General features: G+C 34.2%; 2 protein-coding genes and 1 pseudogene across 14 annotated transcripts; 1 reads left to right on the top strand and 2 right to left on the bottom strand.

The window, feature by feature from the left end:
* Positions 1 to 1,015: 1,015 nt before the first annotated feature.
* LOC18034422 lies at positions 1,016 to 2,448 on the top strand (annotated as a pseudogene).
* Positions 2,449 to 3,072: 624 nt separating this feature from the next.
* Positions 3,073 to 13,268, bottom strand: LOC18034172 (methylmalonate-semialdehyde dehydrogenase [acylating], mitochondrial). Of its 2 annotated transcripts, XM_006423580.2 has the most exons (19): positions 13,133 to 13,268; positions 12,966 to 13,051; positions 12,416 to 12,487; positions 12,149 to 12,310; positions 11,975 to 12,053; positions 11,706 to 11,860; positions 11,296 to 11,359; positions 9,411 to 9,490; positions 9,042 to 9,107; positions 7,890 to 7,940; positions 7,623 to 7,774; positions 5,407 to 5,497; positions 5,104 to 5,184; positions 4,489 to 4,566; positions 4,321 to 4,356; positions 4,178 to 4,221; positions 4,018 to 4,096; positions 3,639 to 3,729; positions 3,405 to 3,514 (listed from the first exon to the last, which is right to left on the bottom strand). In XM_006423580.2, the coding sequence occupies exons 1-19, from the start codon at positions 13,161 to 13,163 to the stop codon at positions 3,405 to 3,407; spliced, it is 1,608 nt and encodes a 535-aa protein (XP_006423643.1). In that variant the 5' UTR covers positions 13,164 to 13,268. The 2 variants fall into 2 exon arrangements, with proteins under 2 accessions (XP_024034685.1, XP_006423643.1); XM_024178917.1 differs by lacking the exon at positions 9,042 to 9,107 and having other exon boundaries at positions 3,073 to 3,514.
* A 1,495-nt stretch (positions 13,269 to 14,763) lies between these two features.
* On the bottom strand, positions 14,764 to 27,525 carry LOC18035305 (methylmalonate-semialdehyde dehydrogenase [acylating], mitochondrial). 12 transcript variants are annotated; one of them, XM_024178854.1, is made up of 21 exons: positions 27,097 to 27,525; positions 26,284 to 26,331; positions 24,090 to 24,662; positions 22,695 to 22,852; positions 22,466 to 22,537; positions 22,190 to 22,351; positions 22,008 to 22,086; positions 21,765 to 21,919; positions 21,310 to 21,373; positions 20,354 to 20,433; positions 19,547 to 19,612; positions 18,360 to 18,410; positions 18,109 to 18,260; positions 17,023 to 17,113; positions 16,699 to 16,779; positions 15,874 to 15,951; positions 15,728 to 15,763; positions 15,600 to 15,643; positions 15,429 to 15,507; positions 15,167 to 15,257; positions 14,764 to 15,083 (listed from the first exon to the last, which is right to left on the bottom strand). In XM_024178854.1, the coding sequence occupies exons 2-21, from the start codon at positions 26,303 to 26,305 to the stop codon at positions 14,956 to 14,958; spliced, it is 2,262 nt and encodes a 753-aa protein (XP_024034622.1). In that variant the 5' UTR covers positions 26,306 to 26,331; positions 27,097 to 27,525; the 3' UTR covers positions 14,764 to 14,955. The 12 variants fall into 12 exon arrangements, with proteins under 12 accessions (XP_024034622.1, XP_006423642.2, XP_024034618.1 ...); XM_006423579.2 differs by having other exon boundaries at positions 22,758 to 22,852; XM_024178850.1 differs by having other exon boundaries at positions 15,600 to 15,763.
* Between the last annotated feature and the right edge of the window lie 297 nt (positions 27,526 to 27,822).

Here is a 27,822-nt window from a genome sequence, read left to right as displayed (position 1 = left end):
GACCTGTTTTAAGCTTTTGATAAAAATTGAGGTCTTAATTTGAATTTTAACTTTTAAGTAACAATAATATTAGTAACAATTATTATTATTATTTTTTATACAAAGCCACATGATTCATTTTCATTAATTGTATTAAATTTCATATATTTATCTAAGCAATATTCGACTCAAATGACACATCAATTTGTACACAATAGTTTGCATCTCCTACATTACTCTAATAATAGATAAGAAAATCATTAATATTAATCTTAATTCACATAAAAATTATTATTTAAGGTTTATCATTTTTATTTTTTAATGAAGAAAATTGTTTATTAATAAGTGTAAGTGTTTTAAGTTGTTCTTACATATCATTTTCAATAGATAATATAGTTAATCCAATATTTTTATTAATTAGGAGAAACTAGTGAACCTTCATTTTTATAAGATTGTTCTGGAGGTGTCATATTTTATAGCAAGATTTGGATTCAAAATTGAGTTAGAATTTTTGTTTAACTTTTAGAAAAATATAATTGGCAATTTTTGGATAAAAATATAAAATGAATTAAATTTTGACCGTATATTATTATATATGTAAGTGCGGCAAAAAAATTATGAACAATTGAGCAAAGCTCAGGTCAGCACTAGGTTTAAATTCTTTATGGTAACTTATTCCTTGACATGTGTCAAGTGAAATAAGGTAAAATAATTTTAAATTAGTGCCAATGCCAAATCAAGCTTGGAATTGTACCAACAAGGGGTTTCACTGGAAAAATAGAGAGATAGTATTAGCAATGGAGGTCCATTACCATTTTATGTGATTCGCTATAAATGTGTTCCCGAGCATTAAAGATTATATAACATACCATCATGGAAACGTTTCCATTCCTTTTAATTAGTGACATGATTTTTAAGTTTGAACGTTTAATTTATAAAAGAAAACGCAAAATTCAAGCAGAGATTAAGTAATAACTTTTACTGGCTATAAATAAATATCAATTGAGTTAATTTCCAGTAGAAAACGTAAAATTCCATGCTAAATTTTGGCTTCAGATATCTTTATGGAGACATAAGCAGAACTGTTGGTCGGTTTCTTCAATTCCATGTACGGACGGCAACCTCCGTGCAAGAAGCCACTCAAAGCTCAAGTGAGCAACATGTTGCCGTTTTGGCTTTCCGATTTGGTAGCCATGGCTTAACAATCTTTAACTTGATGCTCAAGCTAGCATCAGCTGCCCCAAATCTGAAATTTTCTTTCTTTAGCACCAAGAAATCAAATGACTCGTTGCTTTCGGCTTCCAAGTCTAGGCTTCCAGACAACATCAAAGTCTATGATATAGAAGATGGAGTGCCGATGAAGAATGCTTCTACAGAAAGTAATCGACTGGAGGCTGTGGAGCTGTTACAAAAGGCGACACCTGAGAACTTTAAAAAAGGTTTAAATGCGGCAGTGTTCGAGACTGGTCGAAAAATCAGTTGCATGCTCACGGACGCATTCTTGACATTTTCCGGAGAGATGGCCAGAGATATGCACATTCCTTGGCTTCCGGTTTTTGTTGCCATGCCCTATAATGTATCTGCACATATTCATACTGGTCTCATTCACCAGTTTTTCATCAACAGCAGCGGCAGCTTAAGGCTTGAAGATCAAACTCTAGATATCATTCCAGGGTTATCTATGATGCGAATTTCAGATTTATCGGATGAAATACTATGGGGAGATTCTAGAGAATCTCTCTTTTCTTCCATGCTAAGTAAACTTGGAGGTGTCCTGCCACAGGGTAGTACTGCTGTCATTAACTTCTATCAAGAACTCTATTGTTCTTCTCAGCTCACAAATGATCTCAATTCCAAGGTTCCAAGTTTGCTGAGTGTGGGTTTTTTGACTCAGCCATTGTCGCCACCTCCGTTGCCACCATCGATTCAGATGAAACTGCCTGCAATGGTTGGACAGACAAAAGGCAAAATCTGTTGCGTATCATTAGCTTTGGTACTGTGGCAATTCCACCTGAGGACGAATTAATAGCTCTGGCAGAGGCAATAGGGGAGAGTGACGTTCCATTTCTTTGGTCCCTTCAGGATGATAAGATCTGTCAGTTGCCAAAATAATTTCTTCAGAGAACGAGTGGCCGTGGCAAAATAGTTCTACAGGCACCTCAGACTCAAGTTCTAGGGCATTTTTCCATAGGCGTGTTTGTGACTCACTGTGGAGCAAATTCAGTGTGTGAAAGTATTGCAAATGGAGTGCTGATGATTTGTAGGCCGTTTTTCGGAGATCATCGGATGAACGCAAGGTTGGTAGAGGAAGTATGGGGGATTGGTGTGAAAGTTGAAGGTATAGTATTAACAAAGAGCGGAGTGCTTCAAAGCTTGGAGCTCATGTTTTCTCATGAAGGTAAGAAAATGAGAGAAAATGTCCGGCACCTGAAAGAGATTGTGATAGAAGCTGGAGGGCCTAAGCCCTAATGGCAGTGCCACTCGAGATTTCAAAAATTTGGTGAAAAGTATCTCAAATATCTCGAAAGTGCCCTTCACGTAGTGTTCAGCAATAATTGGGAGCAAACATGAGAAAATATTGTTGCCCCAAGATTCAACTCGATCATTCCCCCTTTCGTTATATCAAATTACATTTGGCACGCATATTTTTTATCCTTTGGCAATATAGTAATTACATTTTATATCTAGTATTTAGACAAATTTTCAAAAAGTAGAAACAGTTACTTCCACCAAACTGATGTAGCATCAAGATCAAGATATCACCAAAGGAGTAAACAGGCAACAAGACATCAACTCGGATACAAAATGTTTCTATTAATCTAATGATATTATGAAGTTTTTCTACTTGTAGATTAAATATCAATTTTTTTTTTCAGATGAATTGGATACAGAGAACTTGGTTTTGCGAAAATGCAGTTCGGTTTCCTGTAAAATAAATATCTATCTATCAGCTGTTACTATCGGCTTATCCCTACTGCTGTTACATTATGATACTGGGTACAGTTCTATAATTCTGCCTGCGAATTCACCAAATGTCCTTACTGTCTAGTTGACTAGGTTCCCATGTAGACTACAAGATTTCAAGGCATGGTATAAGGAGAATAATTTCACGTTGCCTTTTACTATACATGAAAGTTACTACAGTATCATGGAAGTCGATTGTCATTTACAAATTACAGCTACAACCGCTTAACATGCTCCAGTAATTTGCAAGCAAAACATGTTAAGTGTTGTGTTATTTATTTTCATTACTCTTCTACTCCTATTAGAGTTTGAATTACTTCAAAAGGAAAAAAAAAAGAAGAAAGGAAAAAGAGTCAAAAGGTAAGGGACATTTGTGCAAGACAGCAAGAGATTGCACTAATTTATTGAAGGGTTCACAAAAGTTGCACAACAACATTTAGTTACACTCGCTGCCACAGCTCTTACTTCTGAGAGGTTGGCATTGCCAGTGAAACGCCACTGCCACCAGGTAAATCCCTCCATTGTTGAGTCACTGTTTTGATCTGAGTGTAGAAATTAACTCCAGCCTTGCCTGCAAATTACAAATTCAAGAACTCAAAAAATTCAGCCCTGTACGACTAAGCTTAATGCAACTGGTACAATGAAAAGGGAAAAGAAGAGCAACAACAAAAATTTTGATAGAAAATATATATTACCATAGAAATTCAAATCACCAGCAAAAGATGCCTTTGAGCCCGTAAATGAGAAAAAGGGCAAGGGAACAGGGATTGGGACATTGATGCCAACCTATGTCAAAGAAAAATTGTTAATGGTTTTATATGAATTTAAATTCAACCCCAAATACAGCCAAAACTATTCAGCAAAAAATTAACATCTAACTCGACAATGAAACTATTTGTTTTGTGTTAATCCGGCCATCCACAAGACTAAAAAGGCAGACATGTGGCAATAATTTTAATACCCCACAATGTCAAGCTCGAGCTACACAGTTACAAGCTCATAATTATTGTCATCCTATTCATATGTATTTTCCAAATGAATCAACGGGACATGTTAATAGAGGATAAGTTTTACCTGCCCAGCTTCAATCTCAGTCTGGAATTTTCTTGCAGCTGCGCCAGATGATGTAAATATAGCAGCTCCATTGCCATATCTGTAAGAGGATATATATTGAATGTAATTTCAAATTGGATATTGATAATTTAGGATAAGCGAGGTATGACAAAGGAGTTACTGATTTTTGTTGACAATTTTTATGGCCTCTTCCAAGCTGTCAGCCTAAATGTCCATAGGAACAAGTATATGTCAGCATATCACCAGATCAAAGTATGGAGAAGCTGAACAAACCAAGAAACAGAAAAGGAGTAATCAACAAACCTGCATGCACAGAAGAACTGGGCCAAAGATTTCCTCCTGCAAATCAAAATAAAATAATAAAGTTTAGGTCAAGTTCAACGTCCAATTCATCCATTTTCCACTGGGAAAGATAAAATTTCCCAATCTTGAAACATATAGCAGGAAATTACAGAGTGAATATAAACACACCTTGTAACACTCCATGTCAGCTGTGACATCAGTTAAGATAGTGGGGCCAATAAAATTGCCATGCTCATATCCTGGAACCTGTTTGTCATCCATTAAGTCTTCTAAGCAGATTACTATAGCATTAGAAAATGAAGGTGTTCAAATAATGCAAAACAAATACCCAATAATGACAAAAATACCGATTACAGAATAAAATTAAAGGACAAGCTCACTGTATGCTGCCATCCCAGCTTGCTGGTTCCATTTACTATTGCGGGTAAGGGAGGGTGCTCGCTTCTATTTTATAATTCATGTTCTGATTTAGTCATACCTCATATGCCAAAAAAGAAAATGCTTTGATGAACAGGGAGAGAGATCAGGAAAAGGGTTGGATTTTGGAAGGCTGCCGAACATTACTGGTTTCAAACTCTAAAAGAACCATCATAATGGGACTTTCATAGAGTGACCATTAAGATTTTTAATCAATTTTCATTCTTGGAATTTCTTAGTTGTGCTGCAATTTTCAGTACATATTATGATCTTCTTGTAAAATAATAAATAAGAAATAATCAATATCATGTTACCATAAAGTGCCTTGAAGAAGCAAGAAAAATGATTGTAACCAGTTTAACTTACCACTATATTCCTCCCATCAAGTAGTAGCCTGGCACCACTTTCAATACCACTTTGAATTAACCGGCATATTCGCTCCTTGGCCTGTTAATGGAAGAAATATTCCAAAGCAAACTTAGTGATTAGAATCCTGCACAAGATCTTATCAGAATTTAAATTTTTTAGATCCAAAAATTGAGGCTTAAACTCCACAAAACAAGATGATCAGAGTTTCAATTAATAATGCGTAGCAAATTGTTGAAAGTAATGCCGCCAAAATTAATGTAGCAAGTACAGAAAGAGGTGCAAAATTCCTGAATTCCGCACCTGTTTGCTAATAACTGGTCCAAGGTCTGCATCAGCTTCTGTTCCAGCATTTACTTTAAGAGCTTTTGCACGCTCAACTAGTTTGTCCTCCCTGGAAAAGAGTACAATAAAAAATTCTGTTCCAACTACTTTAAGAGCTCATGGTGTCTCATTTTATTCAATTTCCACAAAAATTCTTGTTTTTAAACAAACATGTCAACACATGGAGTATCCTGTACCAAAGATAAATCTCTGCGAAAGAAATAAACAACTTTGTAGTTCACTACAATTTCGGAAGGGAAAATCATAACTCACTGCCTGTGAAATGCCCCCGCGATAAAATAACTTTGTCAAACCAACCCTCCAAGAAGAATGGTGCTATGTGCCCCACCTCTCCCCCACCCCCACAAAATTCCCATAGAATGAAAGAGCTGCCTCAGAGAGCTCCCTGCCTCAAACTCTTGTAGCCTCTCCTTCTAACTTGCCTACCTAGCTCTTGTCTACAAACGACCATGCAACTTTCTTTATCTCCCCAACATTTTAATTTCTACAAGTCTTTCACATTTACAATGAACTTTTGAAATTTATGAAGTTTAATTTGCTCTTTCTTAGTCTAAGATCCAATATAAAAAATAATAGAGGTATTCCCTGACTTTGTGTCAGCAATAATTCAAAATGCCTCAACTCTTTAGAGCAAGTCACGGTCAAATAGCAATGATTGAAGCACTTTTTTATAAACTATTTCAGAAACCCCAAGTAGTCAATTGCATGATATGTAAAATACAAGATTTCTGATCCCAAAAGGAAAAGAGATTGGGTGGGGGGCGGCGCAGCTGGTGTTGGGTTGGGGGTGGATACTCAATTTAAAGTGAACAAACAAAATTCCATACTCAATCTCATAGACATATAGCTCTGGACAAGCGTGTTCGATGGAAGTCATTTGTGTGGTTTTACCTGGGAGTATAGCATAGGTCAGAGCATCGTAAAACCTAGTACTAGCTTTGGCTTGAAGTATGATCTCTACCCTTCTTACCTTATAAAGAGGGGAATATTTCACTTCTACGGTTAAAAAGCATGACTTTTGTAGCAAGGATTCATGGAGATATTATCTTTCCTAAATTAAAACCTATCTTTCTACTTATTTCCTCTAAACTTGGATTGATAAACTGTTTATCCTAGCTGGCTAGCTCATCACTGTTTCAGTTCCATGGAGGAAAGGTCCAAAATATAGAAGAAACATATCATTTCCACGACTCTACCACCTGGTCAATTCTCTTCAGCGAGTCGCACCTGTGTAAGAGTGGTAAAGCTTGGAGGGTTTTAAAGTATTCCCATTCAAACACTGCGTAATTGCAGGGAAAAGCTCATACTAACCCATTAATTCGGGATTGAATAAGGGATTTTCCTTGGGACTTATCAGGTAAACATATGGCTTCTAAGAAATTGAAAGAGCATTCACTTAGACTACCTTTGGATAGGATTCTCATTGTGGAATTTCTGATTTCCACATTGAATTTTCAACAGAGAGCTATGTTACTACAGTTTTAAGAGAAAATCATTACTGATAATTTTTTTTACAGAAAGCTATCTCCATGGATAAAAAGAAATTGAAATCTGAGAACTAAATATTCCTTAGCTCAACAAGCAAATAAAATGGCAGTAAAATGCATTCCTAGTCCCTAAGAACTTCAAAACCTACAAGCCTTTCTGGAACTGCCTTCAGTAGCTTAAAAATGATTTCCCACACAGCAACTTCTAGTTTCCACAATGCAGATGAATTTAAATGGAAAGCCTATATCATTCTCTTGTTTGAGACAGTGGCTCATTTACCTTGAATTTATTGATAAATTAAAGTTTCCAGAGATGTAGAATCCACTTTTCTATCCTTGGGTACCCCCACCATGAACTCTTATAAAGATTCTATAATGTGTTGCATTGGTTCGGCATTTTATAAAATGGCAGACAATAATTAGAAAATGCAAAAAAAGCTAATCTGTTGTAATGATAAAAATATTCCTAATTAGATGTCCTTGATGTCATAAACTATTTTTAGTTTGGCACCAATAACCATACAAAACAGCAGTAGGCCTGGTCTCTTGGCACCTAGGAGTACCTACTAATCTTCTAGGCATTTTCACATCTTAGCAATGTTTTCTGCACTCAAGATGAAGAAGATAAATAGTAAATGAGTGGCATAAAAACCAATGAAATAAGACAAAAGTTAGAATGTTCAATACCATGATTTTGAGTCTCCAACAAAAACTACTGTGCTAAGTGCCATGCATCTTTGTCCAGCAGCACCAAAACCAGCAGCAGCTAGAGCATTTAAAGTAGCATCCATGTTCGCATCAGGTAGAACAATTCCATGATTTTTTGCTCCCATATTAGACTAAGCACAATAGTTAGCAAGTAGTCAAATAGATTTCTTCTTAAAAACATAGTTAAAAATCAAACCCTCTTTCCCATAAGAGAACCAGTATAGTTAGTAAAAGAAATGCACTTACCTGAACACGTTTCCCTTTAGCTGATGCTCTTGCATATATGTGCATGCCAGCCTTTACAGAGAGTTTCAAACATCAATTACAAACAGGATTTTATATTTATTTTAATTTTTTATATGAAACTGAGAAACTTTTTTAAGAACACAACTAAATTGCAACAGTTGTTAACATTGTAAACCAAAAAAATAAAATAAAATAAAATAAAGGAAAATCCGGATAAACCGATCAACTATGTGATAATGATCTTAGTTGCATAAATTCAGAAGTCATAGATAAATCAACATAAACTGTGCAAATAATCAGGATGAACTTAGATATATAATTTACAAAAAACAACCATGAAATATTTGAATTACATGAAATAAAGTTCTACATAGATGACGTTACACTTTCTAAAGAATCGAAGACGAAGTTCAGGATATTTTAGATTCACTTAGAATATATGCAAAGATGTGTTCCGGCATAAATGTCATAACTATCAAAGCATATGAATCCCATGATGATGCAAAACAGTTAAGAAAAATAATGGTGTATCATGTCACTTATTGTGACTACAAATAAGCTAAGAAGTAAGAAATTTCTTTCATGTTTAAAAGCTACAGATAAGCAACAAGTTAGAAATTTCTTTCACTTTTTTTTTAAAAAGAGGGAAAAAAAAACCAAATTGAGGAGAGGAAAACCATTCTGGGAATTCACCAACTAAAAATTATAATACAAAATTATAACCACTGAGAAGTTGAAACCAACAACAGTTTTCCAAAACAAATTTATGCTATACAAATTTCTTGCAACGAACATTAAATGAGAGCAAAAACCACATTATTTTGTAAATCCTTTCTCTCCTCTTTTGGAAAAGGAGGGGAGATGTAAAAATGCAAAAAACTGAAAAAAAGAAAGAAAAAAGGGCAGGTCGTGCATTCCAATATATTTCCCTCACACAGTACACTAAATATAATAATATTTTAAATAAATGATCTTGAAGAACAAAAGACAAACCAGAATCCATAAAAGCTAGATTTAAATGCTTTCTACACTCTAAATTAATTAAAGACAATGTAAACAATCCCATCTAAACTGTTGGAGGGGAGAGGTATAATAATTGTTCCCACTACCAGCTGTTCAACTGAATCATGTGGTAATTGGCTTGTAACTTACAACATTAGAACCAACAAAAGATATAGCTCTGATGTTGTCATCATCACAAATAGCATTCACGGTATCCTGCCACAAATGTGAACCACGTTAAGGAAATCAATATCATTGGATGTGCAACATTGATTCATAGAAGCATCACAACATTGTGTCTGAAAAAACAATCATAGAAATAAAATTACTTTCTATCGGACATATGATGTAGGAATTTATTCTTGTAGATATCTTCAAGACAAATTTCAGCAAAAGTTTGAGCATATTAATTCAAGAAACAACTAAATAATTTACAAAGCCGTTTGCAGCAGTTTCAAAAGAAAAGGTGAAAGAAAACAACACAGAACCGGAGAACACATTGATTTAGTAAGAGCATACATGAGTTCCATGAACAATATTCAAAACCCCATCAGGCAAACCAGCCTCCATTGCTAACTCTGCAAGCATTATAGAAGCCCCTGCAAGAGCAACCAAGCAAAATCTTTTTTAAGTAAAAATATGAAATTTGAAGAAAAGGTAAATTGGAAATCAACCAAACTGTAACAGAAACAAGCAAATGCAGTAAAACGGGAATTTTACATTATTTACTATTATTATTTATACTTTAGATAAGAAACTACAAATAATATATTAAAGTATCAGAAAAGTATTACAAGTGTATAAAGGAGCTGGTGTCTACAAAAAGGAAAAACTATAGGGAGAAGAAGCAAGGCTATAGACCAACCAACAGTACCAAAATTCTGTTTTGAATCCCAGAAAACCACTAATCCTCGTACTGGTACAGAATTGAGAAGATCTATGTAAAAAGGTCCCCAGCCACACACCCCCCCCCCCCCCCCAAAAAAAAAAAAAAAAGACGAAAGAGAAAAAACAGTACTCCTTGGAAACTGAAGATCCAAAGTGAAGCAAATGGGCGAACTCTATCCCACAAGCAATCAATATTGTCCTCTCTTGATTCCTTAAAGATTCTATAGTTCTTTCACTCCAAATCACTCAGAAAAGAGCTGAGATTGCAAAACTTCATAGTCTGTGGGCTTTTCTTCCTCTCCTGACAGCAAAAACGCTCTCCAAAAACAAGAAATCATGCAACAAATGGAGATGAAACCGATGTGACATTGAAGACATTAATCATAAAATATCAACTGTTCCAAATGAAATCATCACATGATACATACAGCAAATTTTTGACAAAGAACCATTTTTGTGATAAAATACATATCAATAGTCGGTAAAATTAAGAAATAAGCTCACTTTACAAACTTGAGGTTTGATCAAATATCTTGAGAATTAAAAAGTTGCACCGCCCTGAAGTTCACCAAATCATATTGAACATAAATTTCATGTGAAAATCCAAGATGATAATCTGTCGAGCAATATTTAACTTGATTATAGAGAACGGATCATCAACACTAACCACCAGAAAAAATGACCTTCGATTTAGATAACTACTGTACAGGAAAAATTCTTTGTTTCTAATTTCTATTTCTTATAAAATGCTAAATGAATGAAATTTAGTCACTGATTGTGCTTAGACAATCTTACATATGTGCTTGCATGTGATAGATTGGCCTATGTAAAGAAAACAGTAATTAATTATGGCCAGCCGGACCATCCTTTTCTCATTCTTTACAGCAAGGATTAATCAACCAATGACTTGTTTCCAGTACTGATTCGGTTTTATGGAATGTCCGTCATAGGGTGTCTACAAGAATATAAACTCTCCAGGTGACCCTTCAATAATTGGGGTTCATGTTGACTGTGAGAAAGAAGAAGCTAAGGCAAGATATTTGACAACTCATGGATGGAACCAAGGATACGAGTTAAAATCAGCACATGCTTCAATAATCTATGTTTCACTGTTGATTTATGAAGAATTCCATTAGGCAAAATGAACATTAGTATTTTGTGTGAATAATTAGTAAACACGAGCCATTTAGATGAAAAAACATAAATCCACGAAGCATGTTTTCTGCTTCCAATGAATACGAGTTATTTTCAATAATGAATTACACACTATTCTTAGAAACAACAGAATATGTCTCACTTGCACAACTCTAGATAGTTAAAGAGCAAATTAGTATAAGATATGATGATATCGGTTCTTCAATGAAAAAGTTGACAATACTGGTGATTCCCTTAATTCTAATCACGAAGGCTTCACATACCCATTCAAGCTGTTGTCCTATAGATGGCAGCACTACAATGAGGTAGATTAACCTAAAGAGGATATTATATACCAGAAATTTAAGAATATCATATTTACCTGGATCCTTTTCTGATGGCTTCAAAACAAAAGTATTACCGCATGTAACCGCTACTGGGAACATCTACAGCGAAGCAGTAAGACAAACATTCAATATGAAAAACTCTTTCTTCCAGGAATTGAACTATTGGGAGATACTAGAACTTTAGAATGCCTTGCACTTGTTCAAAAAAGTTAATCATAAGAAATTACTGAAAGATAATTTATTCAACTCTTATCACTCACCTAAGCACAAGTTTTTATCATTATTATTTTTTTAAGATCAGTATTTTCAACCTCTTGTTTCATAACAGTCAAGACATACAAAAGCATTCTAATAATCCAATGAGGTATGAATGTAGTGAAACCAACTATTGAGTGAGAAAAAAAGAAGTAACCAGAGTAAGGAGAAGAATATGTATCGGGTTTACCCATAGAGGAATCATTGCAGGAAAGTTGAAGGGACAAATCCCCGCACAAACACCTAGAGGCTCTCTAAGGCTGTAGGTATCTATTCCATTTGATACATTGGGGACATACTCCCCCATTTGCAGAGTAGCCATTCCACATGAATGTTCCACCACCTCTGCATAAAACAGTAAAACAAGAAAAATCAGAGACATCCATTATAACAAATTGAGCTTAACCCCTTCACATAAGAGATCTATTAACAAACAGGTAACAGAATATTGAAACTCACCTAGACCACGAAACACGTCTCCTTGGGCATCCTTCAATGTCTTTCCCTGTTCAGTGGTAATATTCATGGCAAGCTTATCCTAAAATAAGATTGCAGTGATTGTAGTTACTCAGTGTTTCCTATGGATTAAAAAAGAAGTACAAACAGAAAACTCAAGACTTATCACAAGCATACAATGTCTCTCCGAATAAGCTCTTGGAGCTTCAACATTACACGCTGACGGGTTGTAATTGGCGTGTTACGCCATGATGGAAAAGCCTGCTTTGCTGCAGAAACTGCTGCTTTAAATTCTTCATTTGTAGTTAAAGGAAGTTGCGAAACAACTTCTTGTGTTGCCTATTGCAAAATCATGAACAAATCCATTAGACCTCAAAACACATTATTCCAACATAAGCTCTATAACGAAATTGAATAAAAGCCAATGGTATTTGATGTACTCACAGGGTTTATAACATCTATGCACTCTGATGACCGTGATTCAATAAAAGCACCACCGATAAGATTGGGAACCCTCTGATACATTACAAGCAATGCATTGAGAAAAGTAAAACACGAGTATACGTGTACTAAACTAAATGCAAGAAACATCAATGGTAAGGCAATGTTTGAATAATAAGACTAAAGTTGGCTGGAATTTCGTTCTGCTGTTATATGAAGCAACTAAAGGAAAAAGAAACTTACATTATAGTACAGGTCTATTTTTTTTAATCATTTTTCATCAAAAAAAAAAAAAATTACTAATGAGTTGTCGATTGATCTAGTTAAATGAAATTTAACATTCAAAATTTTCATTTCCAAACACAGTTCTCAGGAAGCAAACATAAGCTGAACCATCTCCACACCTCACAATGAAGCTTTAGAGAGAAATCATTCAAAGTCTACTTAGTTACTTGAAACGCAAAGATACCACGCGACCATGAATTTTCATTAATTTCTCGGGAAAATCAAACTTTTCGGGAAAACATTTTCCCGAGAAACAAACAAAGCTTACCGGAGGATTGTGCTGCTTTGAATATAGCTTTGCGTCTGTAGAGAACTTAGCAAAAATCTGAGGCCTCACAGCCTTTAAGTTCCTCACTTCAAAATTAAACTAAATATTAATAACGCGAAAAGAAGTTAAAAAAATTATTAGAAAAAAAACTGGATTTATTATTTTACCTCGTTGAATCGAAGCGAATCGCGTCAACATTTTTTCGTTTTTTATTTAATTTTTAATTTTAATTCACTGAATTTGTTGTTCATAACAAAGAAGCGTTTTACGAGAGAGCGTTCGTTGCCTCGTTGGTGATTATATTACGTGGATTTGTCAGTAAATAATTATTTTATAATTAATGATTACACCGCTGGATATTTTCTCAACCAGCATTGGGAAAACATCGACGGTGGAGATTTAAAACTGGTTTGGAGACTGAAACGCTTTCAAGCATTTCCGAATTCGCAGATTGCATGCTAAGACTGAAATAAAAAGGCATAATTATAGAAAAGGAAAATATCCACCGTTCATATGTTTTTTATATTTTTTAAAAAATATATAATTTTTTTATTTTTTAATTAAAATCTACCTAAAGTTATATTTTATTTTATTTTTCTACTTCCATTTAGAATCCGTTAAAAAAACTAATGGAAACTTAAAAAAATAACCATTTTACCCCTAAAATAAAAATTATAATTTTACCCTAAAAAATACCAAAAATAATAAGATTTAATGATGAATATCATTATTGGTACGTTAATGAAGTACAAAAAAATTTTAACTACTAGAGATTATAACTCAATAAATAATAAAACTCTACTTATCTTAAATTTAATTGATGGTTTGTGAGATTGGGTTATTTTTAATACCACTGTTATAATTTAGTATTCTAATTACAGATATATTTTAAAAAATATACCTACATTTGATGGTTGTGGAATTAATTTCTTTATTAACCGATGGAGAAAAAAATTAGATTTAATCTGATTATTTTTGGTAATTTTAAAGGTGAAATTGTAATTTTCGTTTTGGGAGTAAAATGGTCATTTTTTAAAGTTTCCGTTAGTTTTCTTAACGGATTTCAAACGGAAGTGGAAAAGTGAAACAAAATATAACTTTAGGTGGATTCCAGCCAAAAAATGAAAGAATTGTATATTTTTAAAAAAGGTGTAAAAAATAAGTGGATGGTAGATATTTTTTCTTATATAAATAAATTATTTATTATATGCATATTAATGTAATTTTCACTCATTCATGATTAATCATATATTTTAAATTAGATTATTTGCAAAGAAATTTGACACAGAGAACCTATTTTGTAGTTCCGATCATTCCCCATAATTTAGACATCTTTAAATAATTAAATTTTATTAATTTTTTCGTCGTCTTATAGATAAAATATTTGATGATATCATTAATAATTGGACAGAAGGAATCTGATCTTATCAATTTGCACACAAATCTTCCGTCTTCTCATATCAAAAATGGAGCTAACCTTACAAAATTCTGTGTAATGAATACCCATTTTTCCTCCAATTTTTTAAAATTTTATTACAATCGTTCACTAGAATTTCGCTTCGGCTACTTGAAAATCCGTGCCCTGTAGAGACAAGACCCACCTCTCACTAACAAATAAATATTTATATTATCAAGTGTCCATTAGAGTCTAAATTCATACAATTATATGACATAGTCATGGTATTTGCAGAGCATAATTTGAAAAATCTGCATACAATACAGGCTAGACCTACCAGACACTTAAAAATAAATATTTACAAGAGATAATGAGAACCCAAGTAACCCAACAATTAAATAGCTTTGACGTACCAATTTTAACGTATAATAATATTTCAAAAAATTTATTTATTTGCTATTGTACTGCAGGTTATGTTCCCAGCTAAATCTATAAATTTACTTGAATATGGGGAACAGAATATGTCTACAAAATCTGAAGAATGCAAGTCACATTAATGGATTCCATTCTATAATGTGCATCTATCATGAACTCTTAAGAATTTAGCAGTTGCAGAGATTCCCCATTGCTGTTTGAAGTTGGCGTTTCTACATTGCCTGGCAAATCCTTCCATTGTTGGGTCACCGTTTTAATCTGGGTGTAAAAGTGAATTCCACCCTTGCCTGCAATTCTCAGAATTCTTACTACTTTGGAAATTTATTCTTCTATCATTGAACACGTATAATCAGAAGTAGCAAGTACTAACCATCACAATTTAGATCACCTGCGAAGCATGGTTTGGAGCTAGTGAACAAAGTAAAGGGCGGCTGAACTGAGATAGGAACATTTATGCCAACCTGAGTCAAAACACACAGCTCATCTCAGTTGAAGTAGTGAAGTATTTCGCTGAACCAAATACAAGAAGCTTCATCATTCTATGCAAAAGATGCACATTTCATATCTATGCAATTCCTTTGCTATCAAAAGCAGTCCATAGACAAAAGTGCACATGGGCACGGCTATCTTACCTGGCCAACCGCAATTTCGATCTGGAATTTTCTGGCAGCTACAGCAGATGTGGTAAATATAGAAGCTCCACTGCCATGTCTGTAACACGATAACCCAGAGGAGAAAAGGTTAAAATGCTCTTCAGATTCTCATTTACAAGGAGGTCAAGAGAGATTTAAAATTGGTGTTACCTGTTCCGGTTAACAATTTCTATGGCCTCATCAATGCTTTCAGCCTGACTAACAAAAATATGTAACTTAACAACAAATACCAACTTGCTAATAAGCGAGCCAACAGAAAATGAGATAAGTGGCAAAACCTGCATACAAAGTAGAACTGGGCCAAAAACGTCCTCCTGCACGAACCAGTTCAAATCATGAATTTATGACAAAGATTGCTCAAATCTATTTCCATGCAAAATTAGATATTATCCAATGTTCATTTTCAGAATGTGATACGATATACCTTGTAACACTCCATGTTGACAGTGACATCAGATAAGATGGTGGGACCAATGAAGTTCCCATTCTCATACCCAGGAACCTATAGGTCATTCAGAAATTGTAATTGTGAGCTAGCCAGTTTGGAACTTTCTTTTCAAACTAATCACAAAATCATCATACAAACACGTTTCCATAAAATTAAGATAAGGGGAGAACAATTTAAATTATGTTATAGCAGAATATCAATATTCACAATCTACGAGATGATAATCAGTGAGACAACTTATATTAATGATTAAAATGAGATATTTCCTGCCATTATGGTGCAAAATGCGGGTCAATAACATTGACTATTGCATGTTTTTGAGGTTAAAAACCCATGCCCAAGCTTGTGAGGAAGCCAATTCCTCTTCAAGAGAACATTAGTTGATAATTGGAGTAAAACTTCAGATGTGAAGCAAATCTACAATGAATCTAATTAGTAATTAGAAATTTTCACCATTTAATTAGAAAGCTTTTATTTTTTATTATTAATTTATTGTTTCCATTTGAGATTATATATAGTTTGGCAAAATTTGGTGAATTTTCAATTCAATTAGATCAAACTCATTTGAACAAAATTCTCTCCAAATTTTGAATGGTGATCTTTCATTCTTTTGCATTAGTTTCCTCTGTCCTCTGCTGAGGCTCCTGTTTTATTAGCCAAATAACTTGATTGAAATAATATAACTTATGAAATTAAAGAGTTTTCATACATACCAGACAGAAACAAAAACAAATCTGAATATAAAAAGTGTAAGAGTAATATATGTGAAAGCCTTAAGAAAAAAAAGATAAAACCCAATACCAAAATGTTTCTCCCATCAAGCAATAATTTTGCACCACTTTCAGTATCTACTTGGATCAATCTGCATATCCTTTCCTTTTCCTGTAAATAACTAATAGCATCACATCATTATAGAATCATAATGGAGGACAAATTTAATTAAAATATCAACAATGAGAAAGCTACCACAAATGCCCTCAAAAAGGAAAAATGCCAGACCCGTAAACAATCTCTAGAATGTCAAAATAAGGAAAGCAGACAAAATTAAAAAAAAAATCAAAACTTCCAGTTCATCCCTTCTTTGAATTGGAAAATAATAGATGAGAAGATCAATTATGAATGCACCTGCTTGCTAATTACTGGACCAAGGTCCGCATTGGATTCAGTTCCAGCATTTACTTTGATTGCTTTGGCATGCTCCACTAGTTTATCTTCCCTGGCAAAATATTAACAAATGCCTCTTAAACCTAAGTCTCATGTCCTTCATATTCACTGAACTCACATCCAAGACACATTATTAAGTTAGGGGCTCCAGAAAGTACACCTGAGCCCTTGAGCTATCATATTAAAACATAATTTTTCAAGGCAGCGTGGAACACGGCGTAGATTGGCAAAGCTTCTTCCTTCAAGCAAGTCAACCCTTTTATACTCTAAAACAAGGTCTAAAAGAGGGTACCAGAAGAAGATTTTCCACGTAAGGAGCCACAAACAGGTTACCATTGGAAATGAATCTTTGTTGGGAATACCAGACGTGCAATTTTGAATTATAAAATTTAAAATATACAAGAATACCATAACTACAACCATGCCAATCTCCATTTTCAACCCAATTCGGTATTAAGGAATAGATAAAATGTAGGATTCATAAAATTTGTGTATTATTGTGGGGAAAAATGTTTCAAAGTGGGGAAAATATTTCAAACTGTGATTTTAAATACAAGATAGGAAAAAATGTTTTAACATAAATCATAACACTATTAGACGGATATGCAAAAGAGCTGATGCTAGGGACAGAATTAACTTACTATAAAAATAAAATCGGCAAAATGGGAAGACATACATGATAATTGGCATCATATGTTCCATCCAAAAACTCAAAAATACTTTTTCTCTTAAGAAATTATTAGTAACTGACTGATTGATTTTTACAGGCAAACGCATATCTCTATGTATGTACGTATATAAATATAGAGTAGCTAAGATGTGAGATATGATGGCCAATATCCCCTTCCCAAAAATTAAGAAAGAAGCTACAGTTCGGAAGCCTGTTGAGGGCTTCAAAAAGTATTTATTTCCAATATCTTATGAATGGAACACTATTAATTAAGGCTAAAAGTACTTCTATTTCAAATGGTGGTCAAGGCTTCACCTACTGTAGCTAAAAAGTTACCAAATTAGAATGTTCTATAATAAGGAAGATAAAACAAATACCAAGGAGTTATGCCTCCTACATAGACAACTGTGGTGAGTGCCATGCACTTTTGTCCTGCACCACCAAACCCAGCAGCAACTAAAGCACTCAAAGTAGCATCAATGCTTGCATCAGGCATCACAACTGCATGATTTTTTGCTCCAATATTGCACTGCAGAAAATAGTCAGCTAGTCAATATTGATCTCAACAATGGACCAGTTAGAAAAGTAACCGTACTAAAAGAAACAGCAGGATTGTTTCAAAACTTACCTGAATCCGCTTCCCTTTAGCTGATGCTCTTGAATATATATCTGCAACATCCTTTTAAGGGGGGGAAAAATGCCAATGTAAGAATTAAGTTGCAGACAGCCCTAAGAGAAGATCATTAAAAAGTTGACCAAGTAATGATATAAGAGCAAATAATGATACAAGTATCACATCCATGTCCTGTAAATCTCAAGTTGTATGTATATACTCTTCAATCATTGAAAATTTAAAGAACCATAGACAAACAAGAATAAAATTTCAAACACAAATTCAAAAAATACACTATGATAATGATATAAGCATACACATTCTTTAAATTAATTGTTCATGAGGATAACATTATGGGCATATGCTCAAGTACACCACCTAAAAGAATTCATTCTAATGGTATTATAGTGTAATTTAGTACATTTAGTTTTAGTATTAGATCTTGAAATTTTGTAACTTTTTCAAGTATTCTAATAAGGGGCTGATATCCAAAATGATTAGTTCTAACAGTTGACATGACTTTCTTCTTCTGCTTCTTCCTCTTTTCTATTTTCCTTTTGGCCCCCAAATTATTGTGGCTATTTTAGCTCACATGGCCAATTTTTTATGACACAGCTTATTTTACAAGAACATTATTGATGATATATTGGAGAGCAAACTTGGTCTACTATACAAAAACTGCAAAGTGTAGGACAAGAACTAAAGGAACCCCAACTAGTGAACTCAATAAAAGTAGATGATTATCCATTATTCTCATGCATCAAACTAAAACTTCACGAAAATATCTATATGTTGCAGTTTATATCAACATACAAAAGAAACACCCTGCTATTCAATTTCTAAAGCTTTAACATCTGCATTCTGAATTTTTGTTTTAAGTTTTAATTTTATTTTTTTTACCAGCTCAATATCTCAATGCCATTATAGCAAACAATTGCCAGAAATGTTGAGCCATCATTCATCATTAGCTATAATGGACTTTAATCCCACAGTACTAAAGTCACCAATTACAAACCTCAAGAGACAAATTGAACCAATTGAAAATTCAAGAAATATAGAGATTTGAGTAAAACATCGACGACCAAAGCAGGTGCTAACCAAGTAACGAAAATAAACTTCTGCAGAACAAACTCCATATGTGTTGTAATCACTGCAGTATCATACAATATTTTCAAACAACTCAACACTGAAGAGAAACTTACAGAATTTGGACCAACCAATGCTATAGCTTTGACATCGTCATCATCGCAGATAGCATTAATAATGTCCTGTCCAGACAAAATTTTAGAAACAAGAAGTTAAGAACAGAAACGAAAATGGCAGAAAAATCAAAGCTTAGTTGGATTCAATGAAAATTTGATGAAAAAATTGATGAGAAGATAAGGAAACACTAGCATAAAACAGATGCAGTAGAGACAAAATTTAATTTTGGTGGTAGGGGAACAGTTTTGCTGTTAGAAAGGTAAGGAAGGCCAATATTTAATGCAAGAGTGTAGTCTTCGCTCTCTTGTGGGCGGATATGGCAAGAAAAATGTACTGTACCAGCATTTTTGTAGGGGCAAAAGGAGAAGATATTAATGGACTATGTCACATGATTCTTTTCTTCAATTTGGGCTTCAGTTTCTAAAAAATTTCAAGATTCTTCATTCTTTTTCATCCAGCTTGATTGGAGGATGCAGTCTTGATTTGATTATGCTGGTCTGGATTTTTCTTTTCTTCTGTCTCAGGTATAAGGGTAGTATACTATATTTAGAGTTTTGTATGGTTTTTGGAATCGTACACCATTGGGTAGATTTTTGTTTGTGAACCTCAGGTTCAATTTTGTAATCCTATATTATTAAATAAAAGTTTATCTGTTTCCTATAAAAGAATTATATATGATGGTGGTATAAAGAAAAGGTTAAATAAAATATACTCTGATGGTGGCATTAATACTGAACCATTGATGCTTCAATGAAAATTATTGGTGGGCACAAGAACCATTATACAATCATGCGAATGAGACTCACATCGGTGCCATGAACAATATTTAAGACACCATTAGGCAAACCAGCCTCCACGGCCAACTCCGCAAGAATCACAGCAGCACCTGACGGAACACAAAATAAGTATATCATTTTAATTTACAGAATAAATAAGATCGTATGCAATTGAGACAAAAATAACCAAGTCAGTAAGTCATCATCGAAAGTACAGACATCAGATTTTCATCATAAATCTATCACTTCTGAATTTTAGCAAGTCATCACCTCCTTTCCAACCACCACCCCGCGCCCAACACAAACAAAAAGGGATATCAAAGGTTAAGATGGGAGGAATATATTTGCTCTACAAAGACAAGGAAATGAGAAGCAAAAAGGGTAAAAAATCCATCCTATACTATACAAACAACCTAGGTTTGAAGGTAGTGCTTTAATTTCTACTGCAGAAAATGTTTCTACAGCACAAAAAATTGTTAAAATCAAGAAACAAGAAACTAAGATGTAAACAATTTGCCTAGGTAATAACTTGATTATTATTATTATTACGATATTGAATGTAGACGACTACTAACCAATTAGTTTTGACAACACAAAAATTCAAAAAGCAAATGACATAAGAAAAAGTGGTACAACCACACGGAAAAGCCATTCCTTGTAAATTCTTCATGCATCTACGCAGAATCTCATCCTCAAGATATAATAATAATAAAAAGTGAAAAATACAATCCCAGAGTCTTAACTTTTAAGTAAGCCAAAATGGATTTCATAACAGTACAAAGCAGAAACAATCATGGAGTTTCATAAAACTAGGAAGGAAGCAATAAAGTTATACATGGAACCTTCTCATAATTAAAAAAGAAAAAAAGTGAAAGATACAATCCCATATTCTTAACTTTATGTAAGCCAAAATGGATTCCATAACAATACAAAGCAGAAAAATTTTTGGAGTTTCATAAAACTGGGAAGGAAACCATTAAAATTACCTGGAACCTTCTCTGATGGTTTTAGAATGAAGGTATTACCACAAGTGACAGCAATAGGAAACATCTGCATACAAAGGAATGAATAAATGACCACAACATTGGATTGAATCATTTATTTTTTTATCATCTCCCCTTCCAGTAGCGTGTTGACATCGTAATGGTTTCACCTTTAGTAACAGTAAGAACACTTCTAATCCATAAACAAAGCAAAAGGACAGCAATATATAACTAACAGATCACTGATCACAACCAGAATGCATTCTCAAAAAGGACAGCAATATATAACTAACAGATCACTGGTCACAACCAGAATGCATTCTCATTTTCCGTAGATTATTAGCAATGAATGCAATAACTCCTGAATTTCTCCTAAGACATAAGATTTGCACTCTTAACTATAGAACAGGCCAGAGCCAAATGACCAGCAAACATATAAGGAAATATTGAAAGGTTACCCATAAAGGGGTCATAGCTGGAAAGTCGAAGGAGCAAATCCCAGCACAAACACCAAGCGGTTCTCTGATGCTATAGGTATCAACCCCATTAGATATATTGGAAACGAATTCCCCAATTTGCAGAGTTGCCACTCCACAGGCATGTTCAACAATCTCTACAAAGGATAACCCAATGCTTGTTGCAGCACAAATATCACCCACTGAAACTGTTCATGCATTACAAAGAGACAAAAAGGCGCTAACCTAGCCCACGCAACACATCATTGTATGCATCCGTCAATGTCTTCCCATGCTCAGAAGTAATCTCCATAGCAAGCTTATCCTAGGACCAATTTGTAATGACTCATATTACTAAATTATATAGGACAAAGACAATTTAAAATTATAAAATTACCATGCAAGACAACTTAAAATTATAAAATTACCATGTCTCTTCGGATAAGCTCCTGGAACTTGAACATGATGCGTTGACGGTTTGTAGCTGGTGTGTTTCGCCATGATGAAAAAGCTCTTTTTGCTGCAAATACTGCAGCTCTGACTTCTTCATTGGTAGACAAAGGCACTTGAGATACAATCAACTGTGTTGCCTATCATGACTTGATTGATAAATTAGGAAAAGAAATGCACAATGATCTTTATAATTATTAACTCGATTATGTCAGGAAATCATCAAGAATGGAACTTTAGGAGAATTTTCTTACAGGGTTCACAACATCAATAGATGTTAATGATTTCGAATCAACAAATCTACCTCCAATTAGATTGGGAACCCTCTGACATACAGCAACAATTGAGCAAATATCCGTTAATAACTTCGGAAAAAATAACCATCGCCTGGGCAATAGGTGTTCATAGAGAGAAAGAGAAGACAATGATAACTTAAGAAGTAAACAACTAGAAGATGATCTCTTTTCTTTATTTGCTTCTTACCCCAAGTAATTTGGGATAAGGCTTTCTTGATCTGAGTTGCCTTGGATTACATCTAAAGCTTACCGGAGGGTTGCGTTGCCTCCAAGATGGCTCCATAACAGATTGATAATTATTCCTTACAGCAGTTTTCTGTGGTCTTAATGACTTGAAATTTCTAACTGCAAAGAAAATGCCACCACCATAAGCAAATTGGAAAACTCGAACACTTGGTGCTAGCTCATACAGAACAGATTTTCAAATAAAAAGATGGTAAAGAGCAAAATCAACCATCACTCAGATCAATTATCTTAAATATGGAAAAACTGCAATATTAACACTGCGGTAATGTCCTTCCAAGGGGGGACAGGATGACATCACACACTCTATACCTCTCACAACTCTGCGCTCAAAAGGCCTATGGTAATCCTCCCTTAATAGCACATCTCCCAAAGGACACACTATTGCACAACTTGGCACTTTTAATTTATTTGACTATCAAAGCTTCCCGACATAAATCTTACCAGGAAAAAGAAAAAGAAAAAGAAAAAAGGAACTCCTATAATCAAGAATCAAATAAACAAACATATCTAATCTTTATATACAAGCATATCAAATATACAAATATACAAACATATCTAATCTTTAAGACAACAAGAACATCAATAATATGATCCAAAATATCATTGAAGTTTCATAAAAACAATATTGAGGTCAAGCAATTAAGTAGAAGGAATCCTACCCTAAAAGACAGGTACAGTAAATGAATATTTACTAATTACCACCATAGTAAGCCCTCAAATACTTAAGCATGCTGCTAATCGCTGAGCATGGTTGTTTCTTTATTGATATTGGTAACTGTCACTTAACCAGCAAGCAATTACAAGCTCATACATGGCAGTGATGGATCCAAGAGCAAGTATCTGAGATCAAGACGCTGGATTTTCTGAATCAACTTTGTCAATAGATAGAGCTACTCCCTTGGGTTATAATTTCAAATGCATAAACCTCAAATAAAAGATTCATCCCATTTGAAGCTAGAATTAACCCTAGCACTAATCATAAGACTTTTAACTTAAAATTGCATCCAACAGTAAACTCCATGGCCAAACATGTGTTGCCTTTTCCTATTCATCCTGCTATACCAACAGTACTCAGCACCATGATCAAGTGCCTCAGTAGATATAATACAGTTAGTGAATATTGTTCTCAAACAGTTAATGTTCCACGCAAACCATTGCACAAGAGTTTATATATCTATGACAAACTAGCCCACACTGATAGAGGTGGCTACCTGTGCTGATTCATACTTAAAACTATGTACAAATGTACTAGAAAAGAAAATATAAGAGATAAACAAAGCATAAAACAATAAAAAGAAAAGAGTGCTTGAGGATAACACATTTTAAAAGGCTCCACCTGTCACATTTCCTTGTCGAAGCTTAGCTTTAACATTGTAAACATGCTTTGGAGTCGATAAAAGCTCTGGATTGCTTTGTCTCAGTCGTTTTAGAATTTGGCGAGGTTTCAATCCAGCCTCAGTCATCTCTTTAATTAACAAAACTTCTCTTTCAGTGAAGCGACGAGCAGAAGGATGCTCCGAGAGGTCCTTTAAAGGTTCATGGTTGTGAGCACCATTTTTAATAGAAAGTTTCCACAAACCATCATCTTTCTTACCAACAGCTTCAAAGGGACAATTGGTAAGTCGAGAACCTGTTTTTCTTCGGCGAAGACTTTCAGCAGAAGACTCATCAACAGGTTTTCTCCTGTTACGATATACACCTCCTCTGTCACAACCAAGGACAACCACCCTGTCCCTCTTTGATTGCTTGATAGTTACCACATATCCCTGAGATACGGCAAAGTCGCCAACATGTTGGATGAGTTCTTCACGATCTACAAAAGTTCCAGGAGGTGGAGGAAGCATTTGTGGGGCGTCATTGAACTCTGAGGAACTTTGAAAGTCCATCATCAAACTATGAAGGAGATGACCTGCATTACACATACAATTTGCCATTTTAGAAGTTCTTGCCATTGACAATCGTAATTCTTCTCAAGAGAACCAAGGCTAAATTCAAATCACAGATCTTTACTTCATAGATCCATACTACACTAAACATGCATGCAGAAGAGATCTTTGTACCAAGGCTTCAATAAGCATATATCAAGCTTGCAAACAAGAAGATAGATGCTCTTGATATAAGTTGTGTGCATAAGCGTCAATTTGTGGTCATTTTTCTTTTCCTCTCATCACATAAACATAAATGCAGCAGCACAACATTAATGCCACAAAAGCATAATGGCACACACATCATACAGCAGCATTGTTATCATCCTCTTTCAAGAATTCACTTTCTGTTAAGACAAAAGTGATCATAGTATCCGAAGATTTTCTGATTCAATTATTTGGTCCGGAAATATTCATACATACAAACATATGTATATATTACTATACATAAATAGATGTGTATTTGTGACGGAGTAATAAAGTGATACAAATTAAAAACCTAGTTCATGAAAATGCATGAACTGGAAAAGGAAAAAAAAAAATTCTAGTATTCTACAACAGGTTTGTGGAAACTTTCTACAAAAGCAAGCAATCATAGGGGAAAAAAACTAAACCAAGAAGGGCCAGGGAAAAATTTGCTTCTTTGCACTCTGCATCTCAAAAGTTCATGGTTCAAAACAGAGAAGGAAAGAATGATCAGCTGTGCCCTATAGTGTTTATACAAATCACACAACATGAGGGTAAGAAAGCTGTCATCGGGTACTTTCTTTTGAGCACTGCGCTAGTATTGTTTTAACTTGAGTCAAAGCCCACAAAAGGACTTGAAATTTGAGTACAAGTTCCACCTTTAAGTCGTCAGTAATATTTGCCAATTAAAAAGCAACAATTTATGCACTAGGTGCCTTTCCAAAAACAAAAAACAACAAAGCCAGATGTGTGTACGGGCAATCTATATCATATGGTTATAACCCTCAAGCATACCCATGAAGTTCTACTTTTGCAATAATCTTCAGCACATCAACAATCATAAGATATCTTCTACTAATAAGAGACGCTGCACAGTTATTGATAACAACAAGAGTATGTATTCAATCTACAAAGGTAAAGATGATATCCAAAAATTACCCTGCCAACTCCAACTTCAACTTCTCGTGGACCATCATTCCTAATCTAATATGAGAAAAAGATAACCAAATAAACTAGCACTACACTTGCTTAGCACGAATTCTAAAGTCCTTGCCTCATTTCTAATTTAGTTTTCAGGATTAGTCCCCACCCCGTCATTCTGGAATTATATACAAACAAACCTGCTCTATCTGTAATTGTATCAAATTCACTTTTGCATGATTGCACCCTTATCAGAAAATTAATCCAAAACATCTATGCCTGTGAAGAAACAGAAAACTAATATAACAAACGCTGTCACCACAGTTCTACAAAAGAGCGATATTACTAGTCCATAATGTCAAAATAGAATAATTGGAGGACAAGTAACATGTCCTAACATTTTACATGTGTTTCATTATAAAGTTCAACAACATAGATACTTCTACCTTACTATCACATTATACTATCACAAAGCTCAAGTATTAATGCCAAACTTACTTGCACTTGGACATGGATGCATTATAGATAAATTGAAGCTTCTTTGAGCTGCACAAGTTAAAAGAAAAATAAGCCAAACGGAATGTGAAGGGTGCACCATACAACCCTGTAATGAGCAGGACTTTGGAATTAACTGACTCAGATACCATTGATACAAACCATGGGTGATATAACCCTTAAAAACCGGCTTGCAATGAAAGGGTACAGAAGAGTTAACATGCTCATTGAGATTTATCTTTTCAGTCAATGCAGGATTCAGGCAGGTAAAAGATTTCCATAAGACCAATTGATAACAATATATGGGTTGGATAAGGATACGCCACAAAGACATGTACTGGAATCAGCATAATATTCATTATATGCACCATTGTCGTATTACTCAAGTAAATTTCCAGTGCCATAATTGAAAACCTGACCTCAAGCCGTTTTCAACTCCTAACATAAAGCTAATTACAAACTATTTATTTTTCCTTTTTCCCACATATCATACAAAAAACAAAGAACAAATGAACAGAAAAATTTCAAACTCATCAGCAAGAAGCTACTTAATGCTCGTTTCCAAATCCATTACACATTTACAATTGTTTACAGAAACATTTGGCAAAACAAAACTGCAAGCTTTTAAGTCTATATAGTCCAAAGTTTACGCAGTTCAATAACACGGGTATCAAAATTGAATTTTGGACGAGACCCATTTTTCAACCGAGCCTAAAACAACGATTCCACCAGTTAAATTCAAAATTATACACTGTTCAGCATTTCATTTTCTTTATTCGAGAACTAGCCTGAGTATAGCGTTAAGGAAATTCTTACAGGCGAAGGCGACGGCTATCTGACGGTGAGTTGAAGGCACCGCGCGTCGAAGCAGTCCCGAGTTTCTGCTTTCAATCTTAAGATGCGCTGCCTCATAGTCAATCAGTGCCCAGGGTAAAGCGAAAGCCAAGCCTTTCGTTTGTTGCTTAACATGGAAATTGCACTAGAAGTGGCTCATTTCTCCAAAAGGGCAAATAACATCATTCTGGGAAATTTCGCACATATGACGGTTCTCAACGAAAAGTCGAAAATTTCCTCGGGAGTAAAAAGTGTGAATTTTTCTGTATGGGTTTTCATTTCACTACAAAAAATATATATTAGTAGACAACAGTACCCATAAGCATTTGACACAGAAACTGAAAAAAATTTACAATCAATCCTAATATATATGCATGGTTGGAATTAAGATTGGAATTGAGATTGGATATGTTTGGTAAATCCTAACTAATGTAGTTTGAATGATAAGTAGATATAATTTTATATTTATATAATGAAGAATTTATTATATATATATATATATAATTATATTTATTATGTATTATTAATTTTTATTTTATAATTATAAATTTTTTTATGATAATTATATTAAATTTTATAATTATAATTTTTTTTTTAGAGAGTTATACCAAATAGAATCTTACTGACGGGCTGGGATTCATTGAAGGTTCATACAGCACACTAGAACTTTGACTGAAAAATTCATTTGCTTTTTTAAAGGATCCTATG

This window comes from Citrus clementina, unplaced genomic scaffold (assembly GCF_000493195.1).
Source record: "Citrus clementina cultivar Clemenules unplaced genomic scaffold, Citrus_clementina_v1.0 scaffold_8, whole genome shotgun sequence".
NCBI lineage: Eukaryota > Viridiplantae > Streptophyta > Magnoliopsida > Sapindales > Rutaceae > Citrus > Citrus x clementina.
The sequence above is the reverse complement of the archived record's forward strand: the minus strand, read 5'-3'. Positions and strand labels throughout refer to the sequence as shown.

Coding starts and splice junctions, on each gene's coding strand:
- LOC18035305 (XM_024178850.1), bottom strand. CDS start 26,305: ATGCATCCATGTCCAAGTGCAA. Junction 24,663..26,283: donor GCATCCATGTCCAAGTGCAA/GTAAGTTTGGCA, acceptor TGTGTAATGCAG/GTCATCTCCTTCATAGTTTG. Junction 15,952..16,698: donor TTGATGGGAGAAACATTTTG/GTATTGGGTTTT, acceptor AATGACCTATAG/GTTCCTGGGTATGAGAATGG.
- LOC18034172 (XM_006423580.2), bottom strand. CDS start 13,163: ATGTTGACGCGATTCGCTTCGATTCAACGAG. Junction 12,054..12,148: donor AGCTTATTCGGAGAGACATT/GTATGCTTGTGA, acceptor ATCTTATTTTAG/GATAAGCTTGCCATGAATAT. Junction 5,185..5,406: donor GACCAGTTATTAGCAAACAG/GTGCGGAATTCA, acceptor TTCCATTAACAG/GCCAAGGAGCGAATATGCCG.